The sequence below is a fragment of the Cyprinodon variegatus genome, unplaced genomic scaffold (genome assembly GCF_000732505.1).
Source record: "Cyprinodon variegatus isolate N-32 unplaced genomic scaffold, C_variegatus-1.0 Scaffold552, whole genome shotgun sequence".
Lineage (NCBI taxonomy): Eukaryota > Metazoa > Chordata > Actinopteri > Cyprinodontiformes > Cyprinodontidae > Cyprinodon > Cyprinodon variegatus.
This window is the reverse complement of record NW_015151005.1, coordinates 475,366-500,397: the sequence shown is the minus strand read 5'-3', so window position 1 is coordinate 500,397 and position 25,032 is coordinate 475,366. Positions and strand designations below refer to the sequence as shown.

Below are 25,032 nucleotides of genomic sequence, written 5' to 3'. Positions count from 1 at the left end.
ACGTTCAAAGTCACTCAAATCACCTTTCTTCCCCATACTGATGCTCGGTTTGAACTGCAGGAGATTGTCTTGACCATGTCTACATGTCTAAATGCACTGAGTTGCCCCCATGTGATTGGCTGCTTAGAAATTAAGTGTTAACGAGCAGTTGGACAGGTGTACCTAATAAAGTTGCCGGTGAGTGTATATATATATATATATATATATATATATATATATGAAGCAGCAAGCAAAAGCCCCAGCTTATTAAAGCATTGAGTTGGTAGTGTCATGGATGGGGATGCCGTTCTGCAGCAAGACCTGCTCAAACTCACCATAAAGTAAGCCATTATATATAAATTCCACCTTGTTTCAGTCAAACATGAAACCAGCAATAAAACAGAAAAATATATAAATGGTGCTAAAGCAAATACTGCACCTAAAACGTACCAGTCAATCCATCAAAAACTGTTAGGTCATGATTTATGAAGTCACTGAGGTACAAGACAATACTTAAATGTCTGACAATGGAAAGCCGAGAATGTGTTAAATCTTCCACCCACTGATATAGGAAGTTGGTAGAGAACTACAAAAGAATCACAAATGCCATAACACTATCAGGGGGTTACATCCTAACTTTTACCAGGGTTGTATCAAGAAATTTCCAGAGATGGATAAAAATACAGAAATGTTCAGATCAATGTTCTTATTTTGGTACATTACACATTTCTAATACACTCTGTTAAAATTTAAGCAGGTTGATAGTTAAAAAAAATGATCAGATGACTGAGAAATCTTCAGTTCAAGTCTCCAGTTATCTTTCTTCCTGTTTAAGTAGCCAATGTGCTTCCCAAGAAAGTTTCCTTCTAAATAGCTTTTTACAAATGTTTGCCTTATCAGATTTTATTTTTCACATACCTAGTAACAGGCTTCACACCAAAGAGTGTTGCTCTAAAAGTAACAAGAATTGGCTAGCCTCTTCTATGGTGCGTTAACTTAATGGAGAGAAAAAAAAAAAAGACTGATCTCCGAGTTTTAGGTCCCTCTGTTTTTATTATAGATATTAATATGCAGGAACACCCACTAAGTGAGCAGGTCTAAATTCTTCTGTTTCTATCTTTGCAAATTCCTTTCAGAAAGGCACAGCTGTAGGGTGGTCAGAGGATGAGAGGTTTAATTTCCCACCCTTCTGTGTGCCAATGTGTGTTTAGGGAAGACATGTTGGCACATTGCCCCCTGATCTGTTTATCAGTGTACGAGTAAAAATACAAAGTAAAATACTGTATAAAGAGAACTACATGTGTCATTAGGTGATTAAAGGGATCTTTCTCACTTAACATAAAATATTGTTTTAAATCTTAATAAGAATTAGTCACATCCAAAATGAAAAATAATATAACTCTGAAGAGGTGTTGTTATTTTGTGCTATTTATATCACCTCATTTTTTGGATGTGTTTATAAATTTAAGATTGTCATTGTATGTAATACATTTACTGCTCTGTCCCACAGGTTATTCAGTGCGATTTTGGAGCAGGCCACAAAGGGAGATGGGGCCACTCCGATCGGAGGGAAGGCGGCAGGCTTTGATGTCAAAGCTCTGCGAGCATTCAGAGTCCTAAGACCGCTACGACTGGTCTCTGGAGTACCCAGTAAGTACTGTAAAACATTGGAGCTATAAAGAAGGATGAGGGGATATGGTGTGAAAAGTTATTGGGTGAGGTGGTGGGGAAATAAACCTCGGGTTATGGTTGACATTGGCACTTGATGCATCACACTAGACACTGATTTGTCCCATCTCAAAAATATAGACATTCTGGGCAACAGAAGACTTGGCTGTCGGCCTACCTATTGGACTACAGAAATCAATTATCTAGAAGGTTATGGGACACAAAAGGAATGGAAACTCAGATTAAAAAGGGTACAAGAGTACAACTTTTTATTTTTGTATACAGCCAGACTTCTGTCCTCTGTAGACAAGTCTGCTCTGTTCAGTGCTTTTAGATCAAACTATTTGCTAACTAACCATCATGATCAATGCTTTACAAACATGCTTTGAAGTTTTCTACTTATAACACAAAACAAGTGGGGCTGAACTAAAATAAAAGAGCTTGCTCAGAGTATTTAGTAAGAAAGGTTCTATGTTTAAATATCTTTAATAAAATGTGTTATGAGAATCAAAAAGTTCCAGAACCGACTATATGTGGATCCCTGATGTCAGTTTTGCTGTTCAAAAAAGCGTTCTGTAATTACATGACAATATTCACTGAAACACAAATGTAAGATTGATTGGAAAGAGAAGCTTGTTTGAAAGCAAACAGAGATAGTAATTTATCATTACTTTCTGTAAAGATGTGATTATGTTTTAAAGATAGGAAGCTGTTTGTTAGAGCTACTTACAAAGCCTGCAGTGAGTGAACAGTAATTGTTTATATGATGTGCTGTGTATTAAATAAGGATAGTGAGGTTCATTTTTTGTAATGCAGGAGATTTTTTGTTTCATTACCATACATCCAACAATTTAAATCATTTGTACAATGTAAAACTAAGCTTCAAACTAAGCTACACATTTTTAGAAAAGTTTAAAATCAAGGACACTAAGATCTTTATTTAAGCCTGTTTTATTAATTACAGCACCAGTTTAAGTGGTTGCTTGGTATATTTCCTACCTCCTCTGCACAATAATGTTCATATTTTGGACAAAGAAGACAGGTGGTTTGAAAGGGGTGTGAAGTAAGCCATTTATGTTGTGTTAATGAGAAAAACCAACCCTAAACAGAGGGGGGTGGTCTTAGGTTTATGCTCCTTTAAAAAACCTACGAAGCAGCGGTAGAAATGATTCCTTCCCGCTATTATCTCTATCTTCATCGTCATGTAGGGAACCAAAATATCTCACCTGGTCAGCCAGGCCAAAAATGACCCAACAATTCCCTTTTCAGAGGCATAGGCCAGTATCGGGTTTTGCAGGCCAAACAATGACCTCAATGACTCCCCATTTCTAAGCGGTGGACCTGTTTTTTTTTTAGTTCAAACTGCATGTTTTCTAAGCCATAACATGCTTTTGTTTGGGCTACTCTATAAGCCTTGAACTGAATCTCTACTCCAGACATTTCGAATTGAGAAAGTTTCCTGGATGGGAAGTGAAACATCTTTATATTTGGAAAGTCCAGTGGTTTGCTTGTTAACTTTAACTTTTTTGGAATATATATTAACTTCCAACTACAGTAGGTCCAAACATCGACAATCTAAAAAAAATTAAATCTTTAGATGACGGAAATTGGTAAGAATGATCTGTAATTAGATGATTTATGCTCATTTACAATTCTATCGAATGGAAAAGTGCCAACTCCTAAACATTATACTGGAGTACCACTCACATCCTTTCACTCAAAAACATGCAACAAAATTAAATGCTGATTGGCAGGCCGCTTGAAGTCAAGGGTCTTGGCCAGGGGTACACTTTCATGTTGCAGGAGGACGTTAATAATGTAAAAACCACAACCTTTGGGTTGAAAGAGCACAGTAAGATGCAACTGCATCATAAACTGGAAGCTGTTTACTTAATTTACAGTTTCCTCCAGAGGCAACATGATTTTTTGGCTAAAAGTCTCATGTTGAAACATAAGGGAAATCAAACCAGTGATGGACATGAACATCTAGATCAAACTGAGAAATTATTGGAAATTGAGTTATTGAAAGTTGGTTTGAAAATGATTCTATCTTTTCTGGTTAGGTGACCGTTCATATGAGCTTCTGCCAGTGTGCTCCAGGTTGTCAGGCGGCGTGAAGGTTTTAAGAGGATGCAAATGCAGAGGCGGAAGCAGAGGTTGTTTCTTGCAGATTTAATGAAAAAAAAAAAAACGTAAAAACACAAAATTCAAAGTTCAGAACTGATTGACAAGGAAAACTCAAGAACCAAAAAAGCTAAGAGACACGAGGGAGGAATGTATGGATGATGAGGATCCAGGAAAGAGTAACTGAAGAGGAGGAGTATATATGAAAGACTAAAACAATGGGAGGACTAATTAACCGATAGGGAGCAGGTTTAGACAGAAATAACTAGAAGGAGCTAAGGGAAAGGAGACTGGCATAAGGGGGCAACAGAGAGTAACTAAAAAATGACATATATTACTTACTATTCTGCTTATTATACTGTTTAAATATGACACAAATGGAAAAGAAACCAATGATCAAGAAAACAGAATGACAAATCAAAGCGTAACTGAGAACTTAAAAAGAAACTTAAACAGAGGTCCACAAAAGGCACCATAATGACACAGGTCAGGTGTGGTTACAGTACAGCTCAATACCATCAGAATGTGCGTGAATGGGTGAATGACTGAATGGACTTGATTTAGTGCCCCAAGTCTTAATGATCTAAGAAATGGCCTGTATTCATATAGGCAACAACCTCTAGGAAGCATTCAAAAAAAAAAAAAAAAGTCATACAAATATGAAGCATCAGTGTTTTTTGTCTCTCATAGATTTGGAGCGGCAACATGCTCTCATGCTTGTCTCTAAAAGAACAAATCTTATATAATAGTTTTTTGTCATATATCTGCTTTCATATATAATGTGCAACCTGATAAGAGCCATTTTCTTTATTCTGCAGGTTTACAAGTCGTGTTAAACTCCATAATCAAAGCCATGGTTCCTCTGCTCCACATTGCCCTCCTGGTCCTTTTCGTCATCATTATCTATGCCATCATCGGCCTGGAGCTCTTCATGGGCAAGATGCATAAGACCTGCGTTTACAACCACTCAGGTAGGTTTATGCACATATTAAAAGGCTGGTATTGAGCTATTCTGTGAAGATGAACGGAACACCGGCATTTAAAAGTAGATAAAACTTTATTGATCCCTGCTGGTAGCCTCCATCAGTAGTAAAAAGTAATTCATCTGTGATACATAGCGATGAGAATAAGAGTTTTAAACTTGAAAAGTTCTAGGAATAATTCACAACATAATGTTGTTTTATTTTGTAAGTATTAAGGATTTAAGCATTTGTTGAAACAGGATTGTTCAAAATGTATTGAAACAACTATTTGTAAATGGATCAGAGTGTTTTTTATTGTGATGGTATTGGTCCCAGAAGAACCATTCTCCAATACAGTACATTTATTACACCTGGAGAGTTTTTTCTTCCATAACTGGTTCAACAAATCTGTATTTTTTTTTCATCAGTTTATTTTTGATCTTATGGTCCACTCTGGACTTGGATATAGCTGTATGATTGTCAAATATAAGTTTCATGTGAAGAATTACTATATATAGATCACTTATCTATTTGGTCACATTTGTATATTTATGGCATTAAATAATTTCTAATCCTAGATCATGATAGGTTAGATAAATAGTATCTCACTGGAAACTGGAAGTAAGCCACAAAGTCTTAAAAATAAACTCATCATTAACCTATACATAGTAATGCTAAGAACAGAAAGAAATGTACAGTATAATGCCATCCTGCAGGAAAGGTTTAGGAGATCGCTTAACATTAGGGCCAAATACATTACCCTCTTTAAAGAAAAAAAAGAAAATTACCAAAGGTCTGTATGTATTTTTTCAAGCGTTCTTTTTTTCTGATATTTATTTATTTTGTAATTAATTCAATGTATAAAAGAGCAAAAACAAAAAATATGCAAGGGTGGAAATTGTTTTGCACTGGATGCTATACATGTATGCATGTATTAGCATTTATAATTGATGAAGTTTTTTTTTGTGGGTTTATCACATGATTTTCAAACAATGTAGTTTTATTTAATATTTTACAATTTTTTAAACAAAAAAAATATGCATGGCAAACTATATTTGCCTTTTTTTCCCAGGCACAAATGCAGAGGAAAAACCAGCACCGTGTGCCCCTGATGGAGCTTATGGTCGGCACTGCATGCAGAACGGAACAAAGTGCCAAGTTGGTTGGGAGGGCCCCAATGATGGCATTACCAACTTTGACAACTTTGCCTTTGCCATGCTGACAGTGTTCCAGTGTATAACCATGGAGGGCTGGACGGACGTGCTGTACTGGGTGAGTCGTTTACCACAACTGTTAATGCTATTGGTGTCTGCAAATTTAGAACTGCACTGAGATGGAAAAATCAGGACCATTTTAGCAAAGGCATTAATATATCATAAGTATGTACCAGAAAGGAGAAGATTCATTACACGGTGCAGTTGATCAACCTCCTGTCTGGGTTTTATGGATGCTTAAAGCCTTGATAAAGTCCACCAACAAGATTCTGGCACTCAGATAAAGTGCAGTCATAAACTGGCTGCATCATCTTACATTTGGTCTGCCCAATAAACAACCTGCTAGAAGTCCTGCTAGGAGGTTGCAATGTCCTTCAGTTTATTCAATATTCACTCAAATATTTTATGACCAGAGACAGCAGTGTGATGTTCTGTAGACATTAAGCCCCGTAATGGGGCTAATCTTGGGGACCAGTAGAGCGCTTGAATTACGGGGAACCTTGTGGCGCTAGGAGTCTTGTTGATGGGGAACAAGATGTTTGCACCACTCAGTCATTGGGGAGACATTATCAGGTCCTCTGAAGCTCAAAGAGACACTTACCGGTAACTCTTCCTCAGAAATCTCAGTTTCCAACCTAAATTACAAAGTGTCAAGGCTGTTTGACACCCTGAATGGTCTGAAAAGTATTAACTTCAGCAGCACAGTTGTTTGTTGGATCATCCGCAGATCAAAGGTGATATATTTTTTTTTTATTTTTCACTGTAGCTTCCTTAAGCTGCCTTGATATTCTTGGTTAGTTTGTTCCTTACCAGGTTACACTAGCCCCTATTGTATGCTTCCAATGCTATTGAATGTGTGAGAGGACTTGGTTCATGAGCAGATGTCCTCAAAGAAACTTATGTAAGCAGTCACAGTGTCAACAGGATTGTTCAGTGACTGAGGCTTCAAAACCATTTCATATTGTGCATTCAAAGCAAGCTTAGCATCTGCTTTGGCTCCTTGAACAACTTCCTAATAGTTTGAAGCTTATGGTTGGAAGTTTTTCATTTCTGCCTATAGGTTGATATAAGGGGAAGCTGACTCACCACAAAGGTCCAAAGCAGACCTGGCTACCACAGAATATGAATCTTTTAAAGGGGCCAAGTCTTATACTATAGCCTTACAAATTTCTTCCCCAGCAGCTCATTCTGGTTGCATACTTTAGAGGTCTAAGGAATAAAAACCTTTCTTAGACCAGTAGATTTGTGCCCATTCATTTATTATCCTAATGCATTTCTTTAACTGCATATCTGAATAAAATTATATTGCCTGCAAGGTGTAGCTTTAAAGCAAGGAACATATCAAATCTAACTTAATGTTAGAAATGACTTTATTCCAAATTGATCAATTTTCTCTAAATTCAAAAGTTAGTATGTATAATTATGTCCATAATATGCAATACACATGTTGTGTGAGTGTGCGTGTGTGTGCTGATTGGTGTGTGTGTGCACATTTATGCACATGGAGCTGATAGCCTACAAGCTCTACACCCCTTCTGTTGCTTTTCTGATGGCTGCAGTCTGCAGGTGCACTAACAGAGCTTTTCAGAACAAAAAAGGACAAATGTATGCCTTATATCAGGTTGCATGTCATCTAAATTATGAAGCACTGTCTACAAAACTGTCTGTCCACAAAACTGTATATTAGAGGCCCAAAATGTAATATCCTGCTGCATTTCCCAAAAATTCCTATCTTGAAAAAACAAAGAAAAAAACGAAAATGATTTTCTTTCTTATGGTTCAGTTTTTTTTCTTCTTTTTTTTTTTTTTACTAACAAAGAAGGAGTTAATTAACAGGATTTTTTTTTTGTTTAATAAATCTGTTATATGCTTGAAAGAATCAGAAGGTCTATACGTTATGGGTTCTTTTTATAAAAGGGTTTAATCACATAGACCAGCTTTGCTTTTTAAACACATGATTATCTTTAGCTCTATTAATACATTAATGTTGTTTCTTTTTTCTAAACTTAACCTTTTTTAAACTAACACACTACCTTTAACTTTTACTCATTGCTCTCACATTTTTTTCTCTCTTGTTCCACGTCACCCCTTATTTCTACCCATTTAAACTTAATTTCTTTGTTCCCCCTGTTAATACTTTTGCTTCTTTCTCCCTTCTCTGCCTCTCATCTCCTTTAGATGCAGGATGCAATGGGCTATGAGCTACCATGGGTCTATTTTGTCTCTCTTGTCATCTTTGGCTCCTTTTTCGTTCTCAACCTCGTTCTGGGTGTGTTGAGCGGGTAAGAGCTTGTGCTGTTATGTGTATACGAATGTGTATTGTGTGTGCTGTGCCCGTTTATTGTTTTGATGTATGAACTAATTATGTATCAAAACTCAAAAATATCTGCAAATTTAAACAGTTAGATGTTATAATAGAAATTTGTATTACTTTCTACTGCTATTCTTAAAAAAAAGACCTTTTAGGATACCAGCATGAACCATTATTAATCATTATTAGAGCACAACTGGTGTTTTAACTAATTTTCTACAGTCTACGTCTAGTCCACTGTAAGGAAAATTATGTTATGTGACTCAAACAAATAGCATATGCCAGAGAGGCAGCCTTTTTGCTTTATTCAGGAGTCACAAGCTATAATATTTCAAAGACTCGGCAAACCATACAGAGATTACAAGCCAATTAAATGTTAATAGGGTGAAAAAGAATATAAAAATAATAAAAGAAATTTTAGCTCTTTTGGCCATCTGTCCGCATAGTTAATAAAAATGCTAAAAAATACTAAACTGTTGTGCAATTTTTTAAAAATGCGTAAGTAAAATATTCTATATGGATCTAGCAGATTACAATTGGAATGCTTAGCCACAAAAAATGTATAATAGAAAATAAATACAATGTAGAAATATAGGGCTACTTGAAATTCAAACAAATTCTTCGAAAGAGTTTGTGTGACACCATTTTTATAGTGTTAGCACCGTGACATTATTGCATTTGGCCAGCTGTTAACATCTATAAACTTCAACAAGATTCACATCTTGTTGCAGCTAAATTAAAGGTCTTTTTTTACAATAAGGCGATTAAAAAAAATCATAACTAGATAAACTCTATAAATAAACTAATAAAGGCTTCTCTCAAAACAAAACACAAAAAAATTCAGAACAAGGCTGCAATGAGAAAAGCATAAAAACTAAAATCAATTAGATCTAAAACAAGTAATTTGATTATTTGTGATTAATTAATTTTTGAAATAATCATCAACTAATTTAATAATCAATTAATCCTTAACTGGAGTTAGAGACTTTAAACCATGCCTTTAGCAACACTACAGAGCAATAATTATAAAAAAAAAGAAATTGTAAAAAGAGAATGTATAAATTTTATTCTAAATAAAGAAATAATGTTTTCATCTGTCAGTATGCTTGATCCAGAAATCTTTCATTGGAAAAGTTTTAGTTTCACCTGGTTTAATTCTGTGCAAAAAAAATAAATAAAAAATCTTCTTTAAGGAACCTTTTCCTATCTGATCATTAAATCGGTTAATAAAAAAAAAGACAGATTAATTGATTAGAAAATGAATCGCTAGTTGCCGCCCTAATTGCAATATGTTTCATAACCTAGCTAACCATTTTGCAGTGTGATTTCCGAGAGGTTGTTCGGTTTATAAAAAAACACCATGCTACATAACTAAAAAAGCTAAAGCATGAAAATCATAAAACATACGTTTGCTTCTATCTGCTCTGGGTTGAATCCCCCAATAGCCAAACCAAGAGACATCCCCTGACTCGGTATACATTTAAATTGTGTGGTGTACTGCTCTTCTGGTAATCCTCCCCAGTTTTATATAGTGGAAAAATTCAAAATGCTGTACATGTAGAGAGAGAAAAAGTAAATTTTAGTGGCATTAAGGGAAAACAATCATTTAAAGAGGATATAATTAAAATATTATATTGAAAAGATTAAATGATTGATAATGTAAGTAAAGATGGAACGAAAACTTAGCTATGTTTAGCTCAGTCAAACTCCAGATACATGTGATAATCTCAATCAGAAGCATCTTAAGATTTTAGCACTTTTACAGTGGGTGTCTGGATCATGACAGAACAGTAGTGCAAAAATGATTGGATGAATGCACACAGTGACCATCATTCATCAGTTTCAAGCTCTCATCACTGACTGCTTGAATAATAAATATGCTTTCAATCTGAAAAACTCACAAGGACAGAAAAGACAATTAGAAGAAATGTATTGATACAATTATATTAGTCTTTGGCGCTGAAGTTTGATTGATATGCATGAACAGGAATAAAGAATAGGGTCGTTTCCCTTCAGGCCTGAAACAGGTGAAGGAGTTGAGATAGATGAAGTTGGTCAGTCTGTAGACTGCTGGTTGGCAAGACGGTGTGCTTGAGCTGTATGGAGAGATCCAGTGGACTACGTGAGCTGATACTAGAGCTTCACTCAGGGACCTGGAAAATGGAAGTCCAGCTTGGATAACACAGGTTTAGTGAACCTGTCCATGATGAGCAAGCATGAAGCAACAGTGGAGAGGAAAAACTTCCCATTGGGAAGAAACCTCTGGCAGAACCAGGCTCAACATTGTGGTCGCCTGCCGGACTGGTTGAGATGAGACAGGGAACGCAGTAAGAGTCCAGGAGAAATGAAACTGATGAAGTTTTAGCTATGATGGTGGAGGAGGGGCTGGAGGTGGGTTGAAACGGGGTCATCTGAATGAAGTCACACAGCGCAGCCACCGCCGGTGCACTAAGTAGCAGACAAGTTGTGGATCGGAGGCCTTTTAAGATGAACTTTGGATGCTGATTGGCTTTCATGGAGGCGTGGTTCAAAGCTGATTGGCTGTGTCGTAGGCGGATGAAGGTGAAAAATCACTTTATTCAGTTGAATTTCTGCCTAGGCTCCTTTTCATTGGTTATTTCATCTGTTTCTTACACCTTATATCCCAAAGCTTTTATTTTAAGGCACCCTTCTGATGTAAAAAGATTAAATAATCTTTCTTCAATATAAAAACTACACCAAATGGGCCTGGTGCCATGGCTTAGGTTGGTTGTGAGAGGCTTTCTACCACTGCATTTCTGACTCTCAGTTCTATAAGTGTGGCTAGAATATCCTGAGCTTGATTTATTAACACACCTTTTAATAAAAGTTGCAAACTGACCTTCTGTTTGGACTAATAGATTATCAGACCAATAATTTTATGTTCACCATATTTTGCAACAAGCTTGGAAGAATAACAAATGTGCTTAAGAATTACCAAGATGAGTCCAAATCTATGATTTTCTTGTCAGTTGTGTTGGGTCCACATCCTGTCACTGCCTGTGTGTGATGGACACATGACCCCCCCCCTCCCCGCTAGGTTTGCGCTTTCAGTCCGTCTACACATCCAAGGTCTTTTTTTGTGAATGTTTATTAATAAAAGTGACCTCCTTGTTTTGTTTTTCTACTCCAAGAAAAATGAAATTAATTTAAATTCCTGTGCACTTAAGTTGAATATGATAGTATGAACGGTTACATGGTGTTTGTGTTTTCCTTCTAAGTACTGCTCCACCTGGGTGCAGTTTTCTTCTTTCCCAAATCACTCTGTGTGAGCACCTCCTGGTCTGGGAGGACACAGGGCTATAAATAATTTACCCCTTAGGTGGTTCACTGAGGTGGAACCCTAAAAAGTCTTACTCCGCAGGGAAAACATGTGGAGAAAAAAAAAATCTGATGCAAGAATGTGGCATTGAAGATATAAAGCATGGGAATTAATTATGAAACACTATACTGGAACAACATTATGTTATTTATATAAGGATTTTCCAGATCTAACACAAAATAAGTAAAACAATTACAATGGTTACATAAAGACTTGATTTGAATATGAAACTTTTAATTCAATCAACTCTGCAACTGAAACTAATTTGATTAAAAGGATATTTTCTTTTTTCTTCCCTAAATTAAATCATTTTGAAATCTTAGAGTCCTGGAGAGTTAAAACTTTGTCATGAGGGCTATAATTACTGTATATTCAATCCTTGTGGGTCTTGCTGCACAATGTGCTTATCTGTTTTACTAAATCAAGACAATTTTCCTCAACAGGGAATAAGGCAGAAAAATGGCTTGTTTGGGTGTGCATATATGAAATCACAGCACTGTTAGGCAGATAATGATGTTATGATTAGATCAATAAGATAGAGCCTAATATAAAACTGTAAACTCAAAGGAAATGCTTTGGTCTGCTTTTTTATTTTTATTTTAAATGATTCTAAAAGGTTTTCGATTAAATATGTTTTTACTCTGCATACTGTGAAAATGAAATTACTCCATCCGTTATAATGTTTATTTTTGATCCCTTCCCACTCCCCTCTTCTCTCCCCTTTTTATTCCCATATGCCCCCTCTGTTTTATCCTGTCATCTTTCTTTTTTTTTATACTTCTCCTTGGACCATTTCCTCCTCTGTGCTCCATCTCCTAGGTGAATGATGCAGTAGATTACAGGTGGCCTTGGGTCTATTTTGTCACCTTGATCATCATCGGCTCCTTCTTTGTGCTAAACTTGGTTTTGGGGGTGTTAAGCGGGTAAGGGTAGTCCAGAGTTAAAAACAACTTCCTGTTCCTGCCTCACTGCTGTGTTTCTGGGAAAAATATAGAATATAGCTCTGGGTCTCCTGACTCAGAAGATCTTTGTCTGGATTTTTTTTTTTTTTTTTACCTCCTTGTCTGTTACATAAACCAATATTGCTTTTAAAATTACAAGAGGAATGTGCTGTTGTGATAAAGCCTTGTTTAAGTATTGATAAACTTTGGTTTGGTTTATATTAAATTAGCATGAAGCCTAACCGTTCAATGCACTTTGCTCAGATTATGCGATATATACTCTACCATATCAAAGAATAACCCTGATGCTTTTTACTTAGGAATAGAATATATGGTTTTACAGATAACAAGCAAAAAATCTCTATAACCCTGTCCAGTTATAAAATTCTGTGCAACTATTTATTTTCAAAAGTCGCCTAACTGGTTAGCAAGTATAGTTTGCACATCTACAGAAGGAGAAAAAAAGCTTACATGGCAAAAAAAAAAGACATAACAGAAAAGTTAATGAATTGTGCTAAAGGCAGCATTGTGCCTTGAGGTTGATTTTATAGCCCAAGTCTATACCTAAAAGCATACTTTCACTCTCATTAAATCTCTACAAGTGTTCATTTAGGAGAAATTATTTTACAAACTAGTGTAGTTTTGTCATTACAGACTTTTGCAAAGGAAATTCAGAAGCTTTTAAGTGAAAGATATGCTGATAGATTTTAGCAGACTGTAGCTGGATTACTTGTGTCTGCCTCAAGACCAGATAGAGCTTATGTGTCATTTCTGGGAAATGACACAAAAGCGGTTGATGTGAGGACCATCCACAGCTTCAGCTTTCCCCCCTTCCACTGCACAACATTCTGCATGTCAGCAAAAACATGCTGATTTAGGGCTCATCTGATGGAGCACCTTTTCTGTTTGTGTTTTACCAGAGGCCCTTGAATTATATATATATATATTAGGGGTGTGCAAAATAATCGTCATGATGATGCATCGTGATTCTAATTTTCGTGATCTACTGCATCGATTTTTGACGCCAAGTATCGATTATTAATTTAAAAAAATGAATAAATAAAATTGCATGAATGATTGTTGAACATCAGCCAAAAAGAAGTGTAATACAACTTCCAGTCCAGTAGATGTCGCTGCAAATGTGTTGACGCACGCTGCCTTGTGTCACAAGCATTTCCGGCCGCGGGATACTGCGCCGAGTCATTCAAAAACAAAACATGGAGAAAATGTTGCAATGCATCGCAATAATTCAAGTATCGTGATGCATCGTGATAGAATCGCATCGTGGCCTGTGAATCGTGATTCGAATCGAATTGTATCGCGACTTCTTTGGCTATATATATATATATATATATATATATATATATACACACACACACACACACACACACGCGCACACAATGTAAATAAAAAGCCTATGGTAAAAACATTTGTGTCCTATTCATATTACAAAGTATTGATTAAAAACAAACAAAAAAAGACATTACCCACTAAATACCATTACTTCATTTACTGCTGAATGTTATTAAAATACTTGTATCAATATGATGCATAACTACCCAGCCATGATTTTCAATTAACTGCTAAAAAAAATTAATTCTTAAACAAGGGGCAAGTCAAAATGTTGAGTTACAGAATGAATTGATTCTTGGAACAAATGATAGATGCAAATTAAGCATGACTAGAGAGAATCCTTAACAAATATTGTTTTATGTATGACATGTAGTGTTGACTGTGTTCACATTTTTCTCGGAACTGTTTTTGTTTTTAATGATGTCTGCTTTGAGACTCCTGGTTTTGTAAAGGAGAAAGTATAATAAGTCTATCTGGTTCAAACAGCTTGGGGTTGGTTTGGCGCCTTGAATCCGACTCTGAGTAATGATGCTGTCAGCACACTACACAGCCTGACCTTTTACCAACTGGTTGCTCATTGGCCTCTCTGTTTGGCATTATAACTAATTGCTAAACAGGAACAAGAACAGCTACAGTACAATTTGGAGACAAAGACAAAAAAAAAGGCAATTCTAACAAATCCTAAGTAATTATATGCTGGGGAAAAATTGACACTTTTTGTCACCAATTACTCTGGCAGTCAATAAAATCATTACTTTTCATACAAATTATTTCCAGTTATGACTGAGCAATTTAGCTAGTGGTCAGAGTAGAGATTATGTTTTGTCAAATGCATATTAAAGATCACAAGTAATTTTAGAGCACACCTCAGTATTCCACGATGTTAAACCTGTTTTTGCGCATTGTTTGGAAATTATATCGTTTTATAGCATTATAAAATATTGAGTGTTCCTTGTACACATCTTTGGTGTTTGCTAGATATTGTATTGTGTTAAACGGTAGTTGACTGTTAATTAGTAATTTGTTGAGTCCCAGTCAACATCTAGTGTGCTTGGCTTATTGATCTGGCTCCTGCCAAGTACATCAATTTAAACTGTTTGTACAGGACAGACGTATAACAAATATTGACAGTATTGTTCAAATGCTGTTATATATTGGATTTCCCTTATATGACTGAAGACAGCTAAAACAAAACACAACTGTTAGAATTTATGAGAAGTGTTGATTACAAAACATAAATAAGTGTCCTGGGCTAAAGACTTACAGCCATAACAGAAGGTAGAGACAGTTGATAAATGGTATAGACATTGAGATGCCAGCGAGATGAAATTGAAACCTGCCATGAATGCCGCTGCAGCTGCAAAGAAAGAGTTACAACCAAAAAAGAAATAAAATAATCCAAAACTTGGGAGGTACAGTTGAAACACAGCAGCGGTGGGACCTAGAAGTTGTATTCTTTAAGAAAATCCAAAGCAAAGTTACTGTATCTTAAGGTTCTGCTTCAAAGCTGACTTGTAAGAACCTAGAACCTCAAGTTTGCCGTTTGCTCACTAACCCCTCTCTCCTTCACTCAAAGCTTTTTTCCTCAGCAGGTTGTCCCACCTTCCTATAAGCTGTGCATCAATTATCTAACATTTGCCTAAACTTAGATTTTCAGATTCTTCTTGTCTTTCATCTCTTTGTTCCTCTTTCTTCCCTCCTGATTCTATACCCATATCCCTTTACCCTGCCTCCCCCTCCCAGAGAGTTTTCCAAGGAAAGAGAGAAGGCCAAAGCACGCGGTGACTTCCAGAAACTACGAGAAAAACAGCAACTGGAGGAAGACCTAAAGGTGGGCTGCTGAGTGTTTATTCAACATATTTAGCTAAAGTTAAGAGCTTTACTTCTTTGTATATATATATATATATATATATATATATATATATATATATATATATATATATATATATATATATAAATCCACAGTATGATGCTTCCGCTATTTTTTTTTTTTAAGTTGCGATGTGAGGACCATCCACATTTATCTCTCCACCCCCCTCCACTGCCCAACATTCTGCATGTGGGCAAAAACATGCTGATTTAGGGCTCATCTGACGGAGCACTATTTTCTACATGTTATTTTGTGTTTTACCAGAGACCCTTGAATTACTTTGGAATTTTACTTTGGCAAAATTCTCATTCCCGCTACATGTAAAACTTCACAGTTTTTATTTGTGCAATGGGGGAAAAAATGTTTTTTCAATCAAATGAATTGAAAGATGAGAACATGTTCAAAGAGATTCAATACTTCTGCAAAGCATTGCCTCACTAGATGTTTCTTTTCTTGCCCATGTGTATAATTGCAGGGCTATTTAGACTGGATAACTCAGGCTGAAGACATTGACCCAGAGAATGAAGAAGAGGGCTTGGATGATGACAAACCCAGAAACCGTGAGTATTCAGTAGAATATTTCCATTCAAGTGGGGGAATATCTTACCATAATATGGTTGCCTGCTGTAATCTTGTGCCTATGTGTTTAAGTGCATAATTATGTTAGTAGAAAAGGTGTGTAAAACTAGGCGTGTGTATAAGTTATTGCCAAATCCAATTTTCTCCTTGCAGTCTTCTTCAGAACCTAGCAGTAAAGTTGATTTAATCAGTTGACTTCCTCATTATTGAGTGTGTGTGACAAATATAAAAGCGTTCTTTGCTTGAAAGTCCTCCTGTGGTTTAAATCCATTTAGATATAACTGGAACATGTCAGACCACATCTTTTATGGCCTATCGGTGTACACTCTGCATCTCTCCCTCTCATACATACACATGTTCTACAGGTCTACATCCCAAGGAATATCTGCATTTGTGTTGCAAAAGATATGTACAGAACAAATTAACACCCTGTCTCAATTCCCTATATGTCTGAAGAGAGAGGAAGCCACAGAAGGGTGCATCCCTCTCTAAGGGGTAATCTTTGCCTCAAAAGAAGAGAAGAGAAATAGAGCCTCCTAACCTGGAAGGCTGACATCAAAAGCTTAAATTTGGCTTGTGTGAGTGGCAGCAAGAAGAGGAGAAAGGGTCTTTTTAAAGACGGGAATCACAGCTTGCATGTACTTGAAATGAATGAAAACTAATTACACTGAGACAGCCAGGATTGTCTGCACACATCTTGTGCACCAAGCTGGTGTGTCAGGCTTACAAAAAAGAAAACACATTGATGACATAGTGGGTAGAATTGATTAATGCAATCATGATATTTGCTTTCTGAGAATCCCCTAGATGTAGCATTGTCTTAACAAGGAATAGTCAAGTTTAGGGGGTTGGGGGGGTAGTACAAAGTCTACATCAATTGTTTAAGAAAAAAAAAACAGCCTCATGTGTTACTATTTTCTTTTTTTGATGCCCATCAGAGGAAAAATAAAATTCGCTGAAGCCAACATATTTGCACCCTAATAATGTTAACAAATAAAGAAATGATATTGCAATATAAAGACATCACTTTCAGCCCAGTTTAACAAATTGAACTGAAGCATACAGACAAACCCTTATTTAGCAAAAGCAACATATAATTTACAACTACTTCATAACGCATGTTTAATTTCTATTACAACTAGTAATACATTATAATAATGTCCATCATTAAATTGACAGGAAATCATAACATGACCATAACGTGTCAATGAGATGACAAAATGATTTTCTATTATGATCAAATGTTCTACTTGTAGCGAATCCATCATTTGTCTGTTTGTGAAGGAGAAAAATAAAGTCAAATGATATTTAAATTGCTCTGCCTCCACTATGATGGATAGGTACCCCTGCTTTATGTAGGACAGATTTAAAAATGGCACTGCTTAAGATGGCTGACTGCTGTAGTAATTCCGTTTTCGCTTTTTCAAGAGAATTTATTTCCTCCATTTGTGGATAAGAATTCTTTTCAAAAGTTTTCTTGTCTCTGATGTTTAATGCTGTCAAACTGGAAGGATTTTGCTTGTATTTTTCCTTTTTGAATATTTCTTATGATGTGAAGCTATGGCAACAACAGCAAGTTGTTTTTTTGTGTGTGTTTTTTTTTTTAACACCTGGGAGCAGCTCATTAATAACGTGGAAACAATACGTGAAATACTTCTACAAGTACTAGCTAAGTAGAAAAAGAGGCACCAAAGATGCAGAGCAGGAGCAAGGAGAAGAGAGAGGAGCAGGAAATTCAAGCCATCTCTTCCATCACTCATGGGCAATGTAAAAAACTTTAGGAAACAGATTAGAAGAACTCAAAGCCCTAGCAAAGACCCGACCAAAATATTGGTTATGCAACATTATGTTTTATTTAAACATGGTTGCAGGATCATGTTCCTGACTTGCTGACCAGACAAGCAGACAGAAACTTTAAAGAAGGATGCCCGGTCTAATGAATTTTCTGTCTTCAAGTTTTGACAAACCACATTTAATTTTAGAACGATCCTTTGAGGGTAAAAATTTACTTTGAACTACGGGTGTACTGATACAACTTTTTCATTTCTGATACAGCTTTGAGAATTGGCAGGTACCAAAATTACCACGACTGATAACGGATTTTATTAGCCATTTTATACTGTAGAATGTGAGAAAAGGCTTGATAAAGTAATATTATTGAAACAGGGAAGAAAAGTCAACAACCAAGGGTATGAATACAACTGACTTGTAAAATTAACCTATGAGTTAGAGAAACTTAAGAGAAGCACGAAAATATTGGAGATTTTAGATGCCAGCATATTATTTTCTGACTAATATGGATCGATATCTGATAAATTCAGATCGGGACGTCCCTACTTAGAACTGATGCCGCAATGTGGCATCAGCTCAATTTTTCTTGTGTCCCAAGTCATCCTTAGAAGCATACTGTATGCAATTGCAGTCCCATTTTATGAGGCTTTTTATTCCCTTACCGTGTGCTGCCTTATCGCACGCCGCCATCCTGCCATTTACTGTATGCCAGTCTACCTTGGTAGAAAGACCAGAAAGCTTGTTTAGTTCACTCATTTTGTCGATTCACAGGATGATATTCAACCATACAAGGGAAAAAAGGTGGTGAAGGTGTCAGAAGTGTATTATTAAAGAGCAATATTGAATGTGACAGATTTCCGCTTACAAAGTGAAAATGACTGCAAGTAGAAAATTACCCTCAAATTGATAGATCAGGTCATCATTCCATGTTAATTTGAATCCTCAATTCAAATGGTTTACTTGCCATATTATCCTTATACAAATTTTCCAGAAAGAATGAAATATCCTAGAGTTGTGTGTATGTAGCTGTAGCTGACTATTATGGTACAGAGAATCGTCATGGTTTAAATTATCCTCATTGCTTGTAGTCAAGTCTGAACTTTAACTGCAGTGGTTGAATAAAATGTACATTTTTCTTATAGTTTTATTTTGCATGTTCAGTTTTGTGTTTTGTTACCTAAAATTTTTGCAAGATTTATCATTCTAATTCTATTGAGAGAGTATGTTATATAATGACAAGATTTTAAGAATGATTGAAAAGAAAAATTCTGAAGAGGCCAAATCAAAGAATAAAAATTTATTTTCCTTCATTGAGAAATCTTAACTTTCTAACCTTTATTTTGTGTCTGTTTCTCCATGCTGAAGATTAGGAGTTCACATTTCTACAGCAGGAAATGAAATAAAGATCAAATAACTGCAAGAAAGGCAGAACAAACAATGCTGCATTAATTTTATTAATCATTTCCAAATTGAAATTATGTTGTAGGTAAAGACAAGATGTGTGAGTAACTGTTCAAAAATGTTTTTTGCAACTAATATTAGAGCCAGTGATTATCTGTCTTCATTTAATGTGTTTGTAAAGGTCTCATGCTGGCTGGAGGTAAAATCCGGCTCATGTGAAACTGTTTATATAGATCTATGTGTTTGTCCTGTTGAGCCATACTATCTGTCCCCAGGTAAAGGTCGTCATTTTCTCTCTCTGCGTGGAGCCGTGAAGAAAAACGCGGCTTTTCTTCGTAAGGCGTGTGCGTTTGTCGGCATGGACCGATATTAGTTAAAGATTTTACAGATCGTAGAACTGCAAGCGGACTGCAACCTCTCTGCACTTTTACTATGCCCAAATCTTCCTTTATTTTTGTTTTTATACCTTCCTTTTGTATTTAACAAATCTCCCTCCACTTAAGCGTTTGCTTTTATCCCTTTCAAACTTCGATCTGTTAGTATGTACTGTAGTAAGAACCTGTCAACACTAAACTTGTTTTTTTCCTCAATGTCTTTCTTGTGCTTCTACACACCTTTAAAATAAGTGATCCTTTAATTATTTCCCACATGAGTATTATGAAATTTTAACTTTGTTGATGAGGGATTTTTTACCCATATATGCTTATCCTGTTGCAGGATAGTTATTTCTCTTGATTGGACGTTGCAATGCTTTAGGTCACTCAAGTTTTCATTTAATTGGCTAAAAAGTTGATTGCAGTGTAAAAGGAGACACAGAGGAGAAACAACTTTACTGTTGTGACATAAAACTGAACTTGAAAGGAAACTATTTGCCTGATGTCTGAAAACATAAGAGGTTAATGTTACCACAGACAATTAATGGCGAGCACATATTGTCCATGCAGAACTTTCTTTGCAGATGTGATGACATAATCCTCTTGTTTCGGATTCCTTTCCCCAAATGCCCCTGCATCATTCAAAGCTTTCAGAAAATTTATCTGAAGTTTTATCCTGTAAAATTTGACCAGGATCTTCATGGATGCCTTGCAGAATTCACACCCCTGAACTTTTCATTATATTGTCACATAACCACCAGACACTTTAATGCATTTTATGGGGAATTTATGTGATAGACCAACACAAAGATAAAATAGGAAAATAGCTTTCCATTTTGTTTTGTTTCTTTATTTTAAAACCAAATATTTGGCTTTATTTATTTATTTATATGTAATTTATTTATTTAAATGTTATTAGACAAACTGGAATCAATACTTCACCTTTCAGCAGCAAGACTCTTTGGAGTGTGTGGGCCACCTCTACCCTTACAGCACTGTCATTTGTTAAGCTCAATCCATCTTCCTCTACTCTGATGAACTCCCCATTTTGCAAATCAAAACCATTTCAATAACATGATACTGCCAGCTTCATGTTACGCAGATAGGATGGTGTGTTCAGGATGCTTAAGTGCAGTTATAAGAGAGCATCTTTTCCTGCACCTTTGTCATGTCGCTTAGAGAAAGACTTCTTATGTCTTTCCCCTACAAGTGTTATTAGTTGTTTTTTTTTACCACTTTACACAATTTATACTAGAACAGTCAAGTTCTTGCCATCTGAGCCATCAGTATCTGCAGCTTTTCTGACCAATTTGAAAAATTTAATAAATGTATAATTCACCTAACCTAACCATTTCACACGGAATTTTGGAACCAACTAAAGCAAATTTGACTTTAAGTAAATACATATTTGCAGTTTATGGTCATGCAAAAAATAAAAAAATAATAAAAAATAAAAATAATAGCCAGGGTTGAAAAAACTTGTGGCTACTTTTTATGGGTTTTTGAACAGATTCAGCTCGGATTTGAAATTCAGGGGAGAAAGCGATGCATACTGGAAAACTCAGCTATTTTTGGTGGTTTTCCAGCAGCTTAAGCAATAGTCACAATAGTGAAATCAATTGAAATGCAGCAAATTGTAGCCCCTACCTCCTTTTCCTTCACCTTTCATGGGGTCAACAGTATGAGCGCCACTGCTGTAGGAAAGGAAAGATGGACTGCTGTGTGAAAAGGTCAGGCTTTAGCCTTCCGGACGTCATCACAAACATGGATGATGATTTTCTAATTGGGACTTGAGCCTTCTGCAAAGAAATACAAAAAACACAATTTACAGAATTGTAGCTGCTACAACTCGCAATTACAAAACCCCAAAAAAGAAGGTGAGGACATTTGCAGTGCCCCAAGAGGGGTTTATTTGAACAATCGTCTGCCGTAAAAAGCGTCTTAATAACTACTTAACACAACAGCACTTAAAACAAAGGCTAAATAAGGGACAATTTAATATTGTTTGATAACTGTAATATAATTCTGTCAGTTTTTAAAGATTGTACATTTTAAAAGATTATTAACAGACTCCTTGGTTGACAAAGATTCTCCAAAACATAATTCTCATTTGCCAAAATATCCAAAAATTCAAAAAGATTGTATATACATCATGCTAAACCGTCATCTAATCCTCTTTACACTAGAAAAACATCTCATCCCGGTTTCCATCATGTTCTTACCTTTTTTTTTCTAGTAATTTCTCACCCTCCTGTGCTCTGTGTTCATTTTCCTCATTTCTTGTCTCCTTGTATCAAGTCTTTGGGGTTTACTCTAACAATAGTTATTAAACTAGTTCATAGCTCCATTGAGGGGAAGTCACCGGACTGCTTTTGAATAGTATTTGAAAGGCACTTGCCTCAGGAGAAAATTTTAGGCCGCAAGTGCATTTAACCAAGAAGCGTAGCTGCAGGAGGGACGTGTCCATTTGAGGAAACTTACATCATGTTAACAGCTAAGTTCAGAGACTGTACAATACCTTTCGAGTGTGAATCTCTATCTGTAGTCCATGTGTCAGTTTATTCTGACATATAATGATAGCAGAGGGTTTACAATTTCTCCTATGATAGATTTATGGCTTTAACAACAACTAACAGATCAGATGATGAAACAGAAATGCTTGAATTTGAAAAAACATTGGCACAAACACAGCTGATTAAAATCATGATTGCTGATAGAGATGGGTTAAACTTTATTACAACTGATTTGTTCTGTAAAAACGAAGTGATTCATTTTGGTGTTGGAACAATTTCTTTTAATATCCATTCATCCATTTTCTTCTGCTTAGTCCTTGTCAGGGTCGCGGTATAGCTGGTGCCTATCTCAGTCTACGGGCGAGAGGTGGGGTACACCCTGGACAGGTCGCCAGACTGTCGCAGGGCAACACAGAGACATACAACCATGCACACACACACTCGCACCTAAGGACGACGCCAGAGTACCTGCAGAGAACCCACACATGCACAAGGAAAATAGCCAGAAGAGCCAGAAATCAAACCTAGAACCTTATTGCTGCATGGCAACAGCGCTACCCTCTGCTCCACTGTACAGCCCTTATTACTTTAATAACATTTATAATCACATTTATAGAACAAACTGAATGCCATAAACTAGAAAAACTATGCATTTAATTCAAATACTAAAATAGGTTTTTTTGGGTCCAAATATATACACGCTGCACACACATTTATTGTACGTTTAGCTAGCATCTTATGCCATGATTTCCATAATGACTGTAATCTTCTGGGAGAATATGTGGTAAGATATCCAAACTGATTTAGTCTGGGTGTTTTCCCATCATGCACCTACATTTTAAAGCATATTTAACTATTTTATCTTTTAAATATTTTGTACATATGTAGTAAATTTACTCTAGTTCTCCATTATTCAACCCTTTTTTTGTGGTGTCTCTGTATCAATGGTAGCATGTGTAATACAGCACACATAATGCAATTTTGTTAAATGCTGTGAGCTGGGCTATGCTTATACTTTCTGACATGCAAAGGATTTTAGGAATTCATAAGTATTCTTAATGACCTATTGATAAGGACAATCCAGCTTGCTTTCCTTACCTTCAACACAGAGCCTTAGCATGACCATTATTATCACATCTTTTACATACTTCATACTTGCTACTGTATTCCTAGCCTTTGCACCCCCTGCCCAATCAAAATAAAGGCTATAGATGATGATAAATGGAAAGGAGGATTTGTCCTTCCTAAGCTGAAAGGCACTGTAGAACCCATACCAACAAATGTACAGTCATTTAATCCATGGATTGTGGAAAGAAAATTAAAAATAACCCCCCTTCACACACCCAAAAAAATGTAAATTCTTGCCTTGATCAGCCTTTAAAGTTGATAACAATTCCACTATGAATGAATAAGGGTTGAAGTTCCCCTTTAAAAGCACAACATTAAAATAAGATAGCATACATGCCAGTAATGAGTGCAGGCAAACCGACTACTGGTGTCTGATTATGATACCTACAACGTGCAATAAATAATTGTCGCTCATTTCTTCCCAGCAAGCCTGGACTGACAGAAGCAATAAAAAGGGATGGATCATTTCATATTAGTCTTTCAACCAGCCATCTAATTTTCCTTTCCTTGCTCACTCAGTGTACTGTCATCTAATCCTTCTTTAGCATTCACGTTATTGTCTCCTGGTATCAATTCATTGGTATCAGTTTGGACATCCATTTTTGTATTTTTTTTTTTCATTGTTGTCCATGAATAGATTTCATATTGTAATCTCCTCCCCCATCCTTTTAATATCACCTTATCTCTCTATTTATGCATATAAAATTTGAATGCCATTTGAAAACAGAAACATAAAACTGTTTTTGTCTTTCAGAAAAAGTGTGCTGCTATGAATTATACCTAAAACTGGATAAAAATGTTTAATTTCCTTATTGTCACAAAATATAGGTAAAAAGATAAAAGTGCTAGATATTACATCCCTTATAAAGTTCTTGCACAACCATTTTCAGCAAAATGCAATATATATTTTCTTTACTTTTCAGTAGCTACATTAGTTTTTGTATTATGGCTGAACAGAGCTGAGAGTTTAGTACTTATATTATTAAAACAGGATGTTTTACATCACAAACCTTTCATGATGTATTAAATAAGGACCCAAATGCAGAGCTTGGTAGAAAAAATCAAGTCCTTCGACTGAAGAAAAAAATAAAAACTTATAAAGCTCGAACTGGAAAAGGTAGAGCAACAGAACTATAAACAGTTAATATCCTGGACAATGAGACACAACAACAGAGATTCCAGTTTAAAAACTGGGTCTGAAGCTCAAATATTAAGGGAAGGGGGTCCTTTACATCTGAATCAAATGGCTAAAACAGCTCAACAGCTCACTAGTAGATGTCATCCCTGCTAACGAGGTCATATTGAAGTCAGGTGTGTTGAAGCAGAGATGCATCAGGAAATCAGCCCTTGAGGACTGGAGTTTGAGCTCGCTGGTTCTTCTTCTTCTTGTGAAGTTTTATAGCGTTTGGCAAACTAGTTAAAAGTGCATTACCGCCACCAACTGATACTCACCCCCAGAAAAAATATAAATAAATAAAATAAAA

At 36.0% G+C, this 25,032-nt stretch overlaps 1 protein-coding gene across 3 annotated transcripts in view; it reads left to right on the top strand.

Annotated features, from left to right (window-relative positions):
• The window catches only part of LOC107095494 (voltage-dependent L-type calcium channel subunit alpha-1C-like), a 169,004-nt gene that overhangs the window by 77,066 nt on the left and 66,906 nt on the right, over window positions 1-25,032 (top strand). For 2 of the 3 annotated variants that reach the window (XM_015391617.1, XM_015391620.1), the window contains exons 4-10: window positions 1,490-1,629; window positions 4,590-4,742; window positions 5,806-6,005; window positions 12,418-12,521; window positions 15,636-15,723; window positions 16,238-16,322; window positions 19,809-19,877. In XM_015391617.1, coding sequence (XP_015247103.1) covers window positions 1,490-1,629; window positions 4,590-4,742; window positions 5,806-6,005; window positions 12,418-12,521; window positions 15,636-15,723; window positions 16,238-16,322; window positions 19,809-19,877 — 839 coding nt within the window. Of the gene's footprint in view, window positions 1-1,489; window positions 1,630-4,589; window positions 4,743-5,805; window positions 6,006-8,125; window positions 8,230-12,417; window positions 12,522-15,635; window positions 15,724-16,237; window positions 16,323-19,808; window positions 19,878-25,032 lie in introns of all 3 variants that reach the window. The other variant, XM_015391621.1, reaches the window with a different exon arrangement.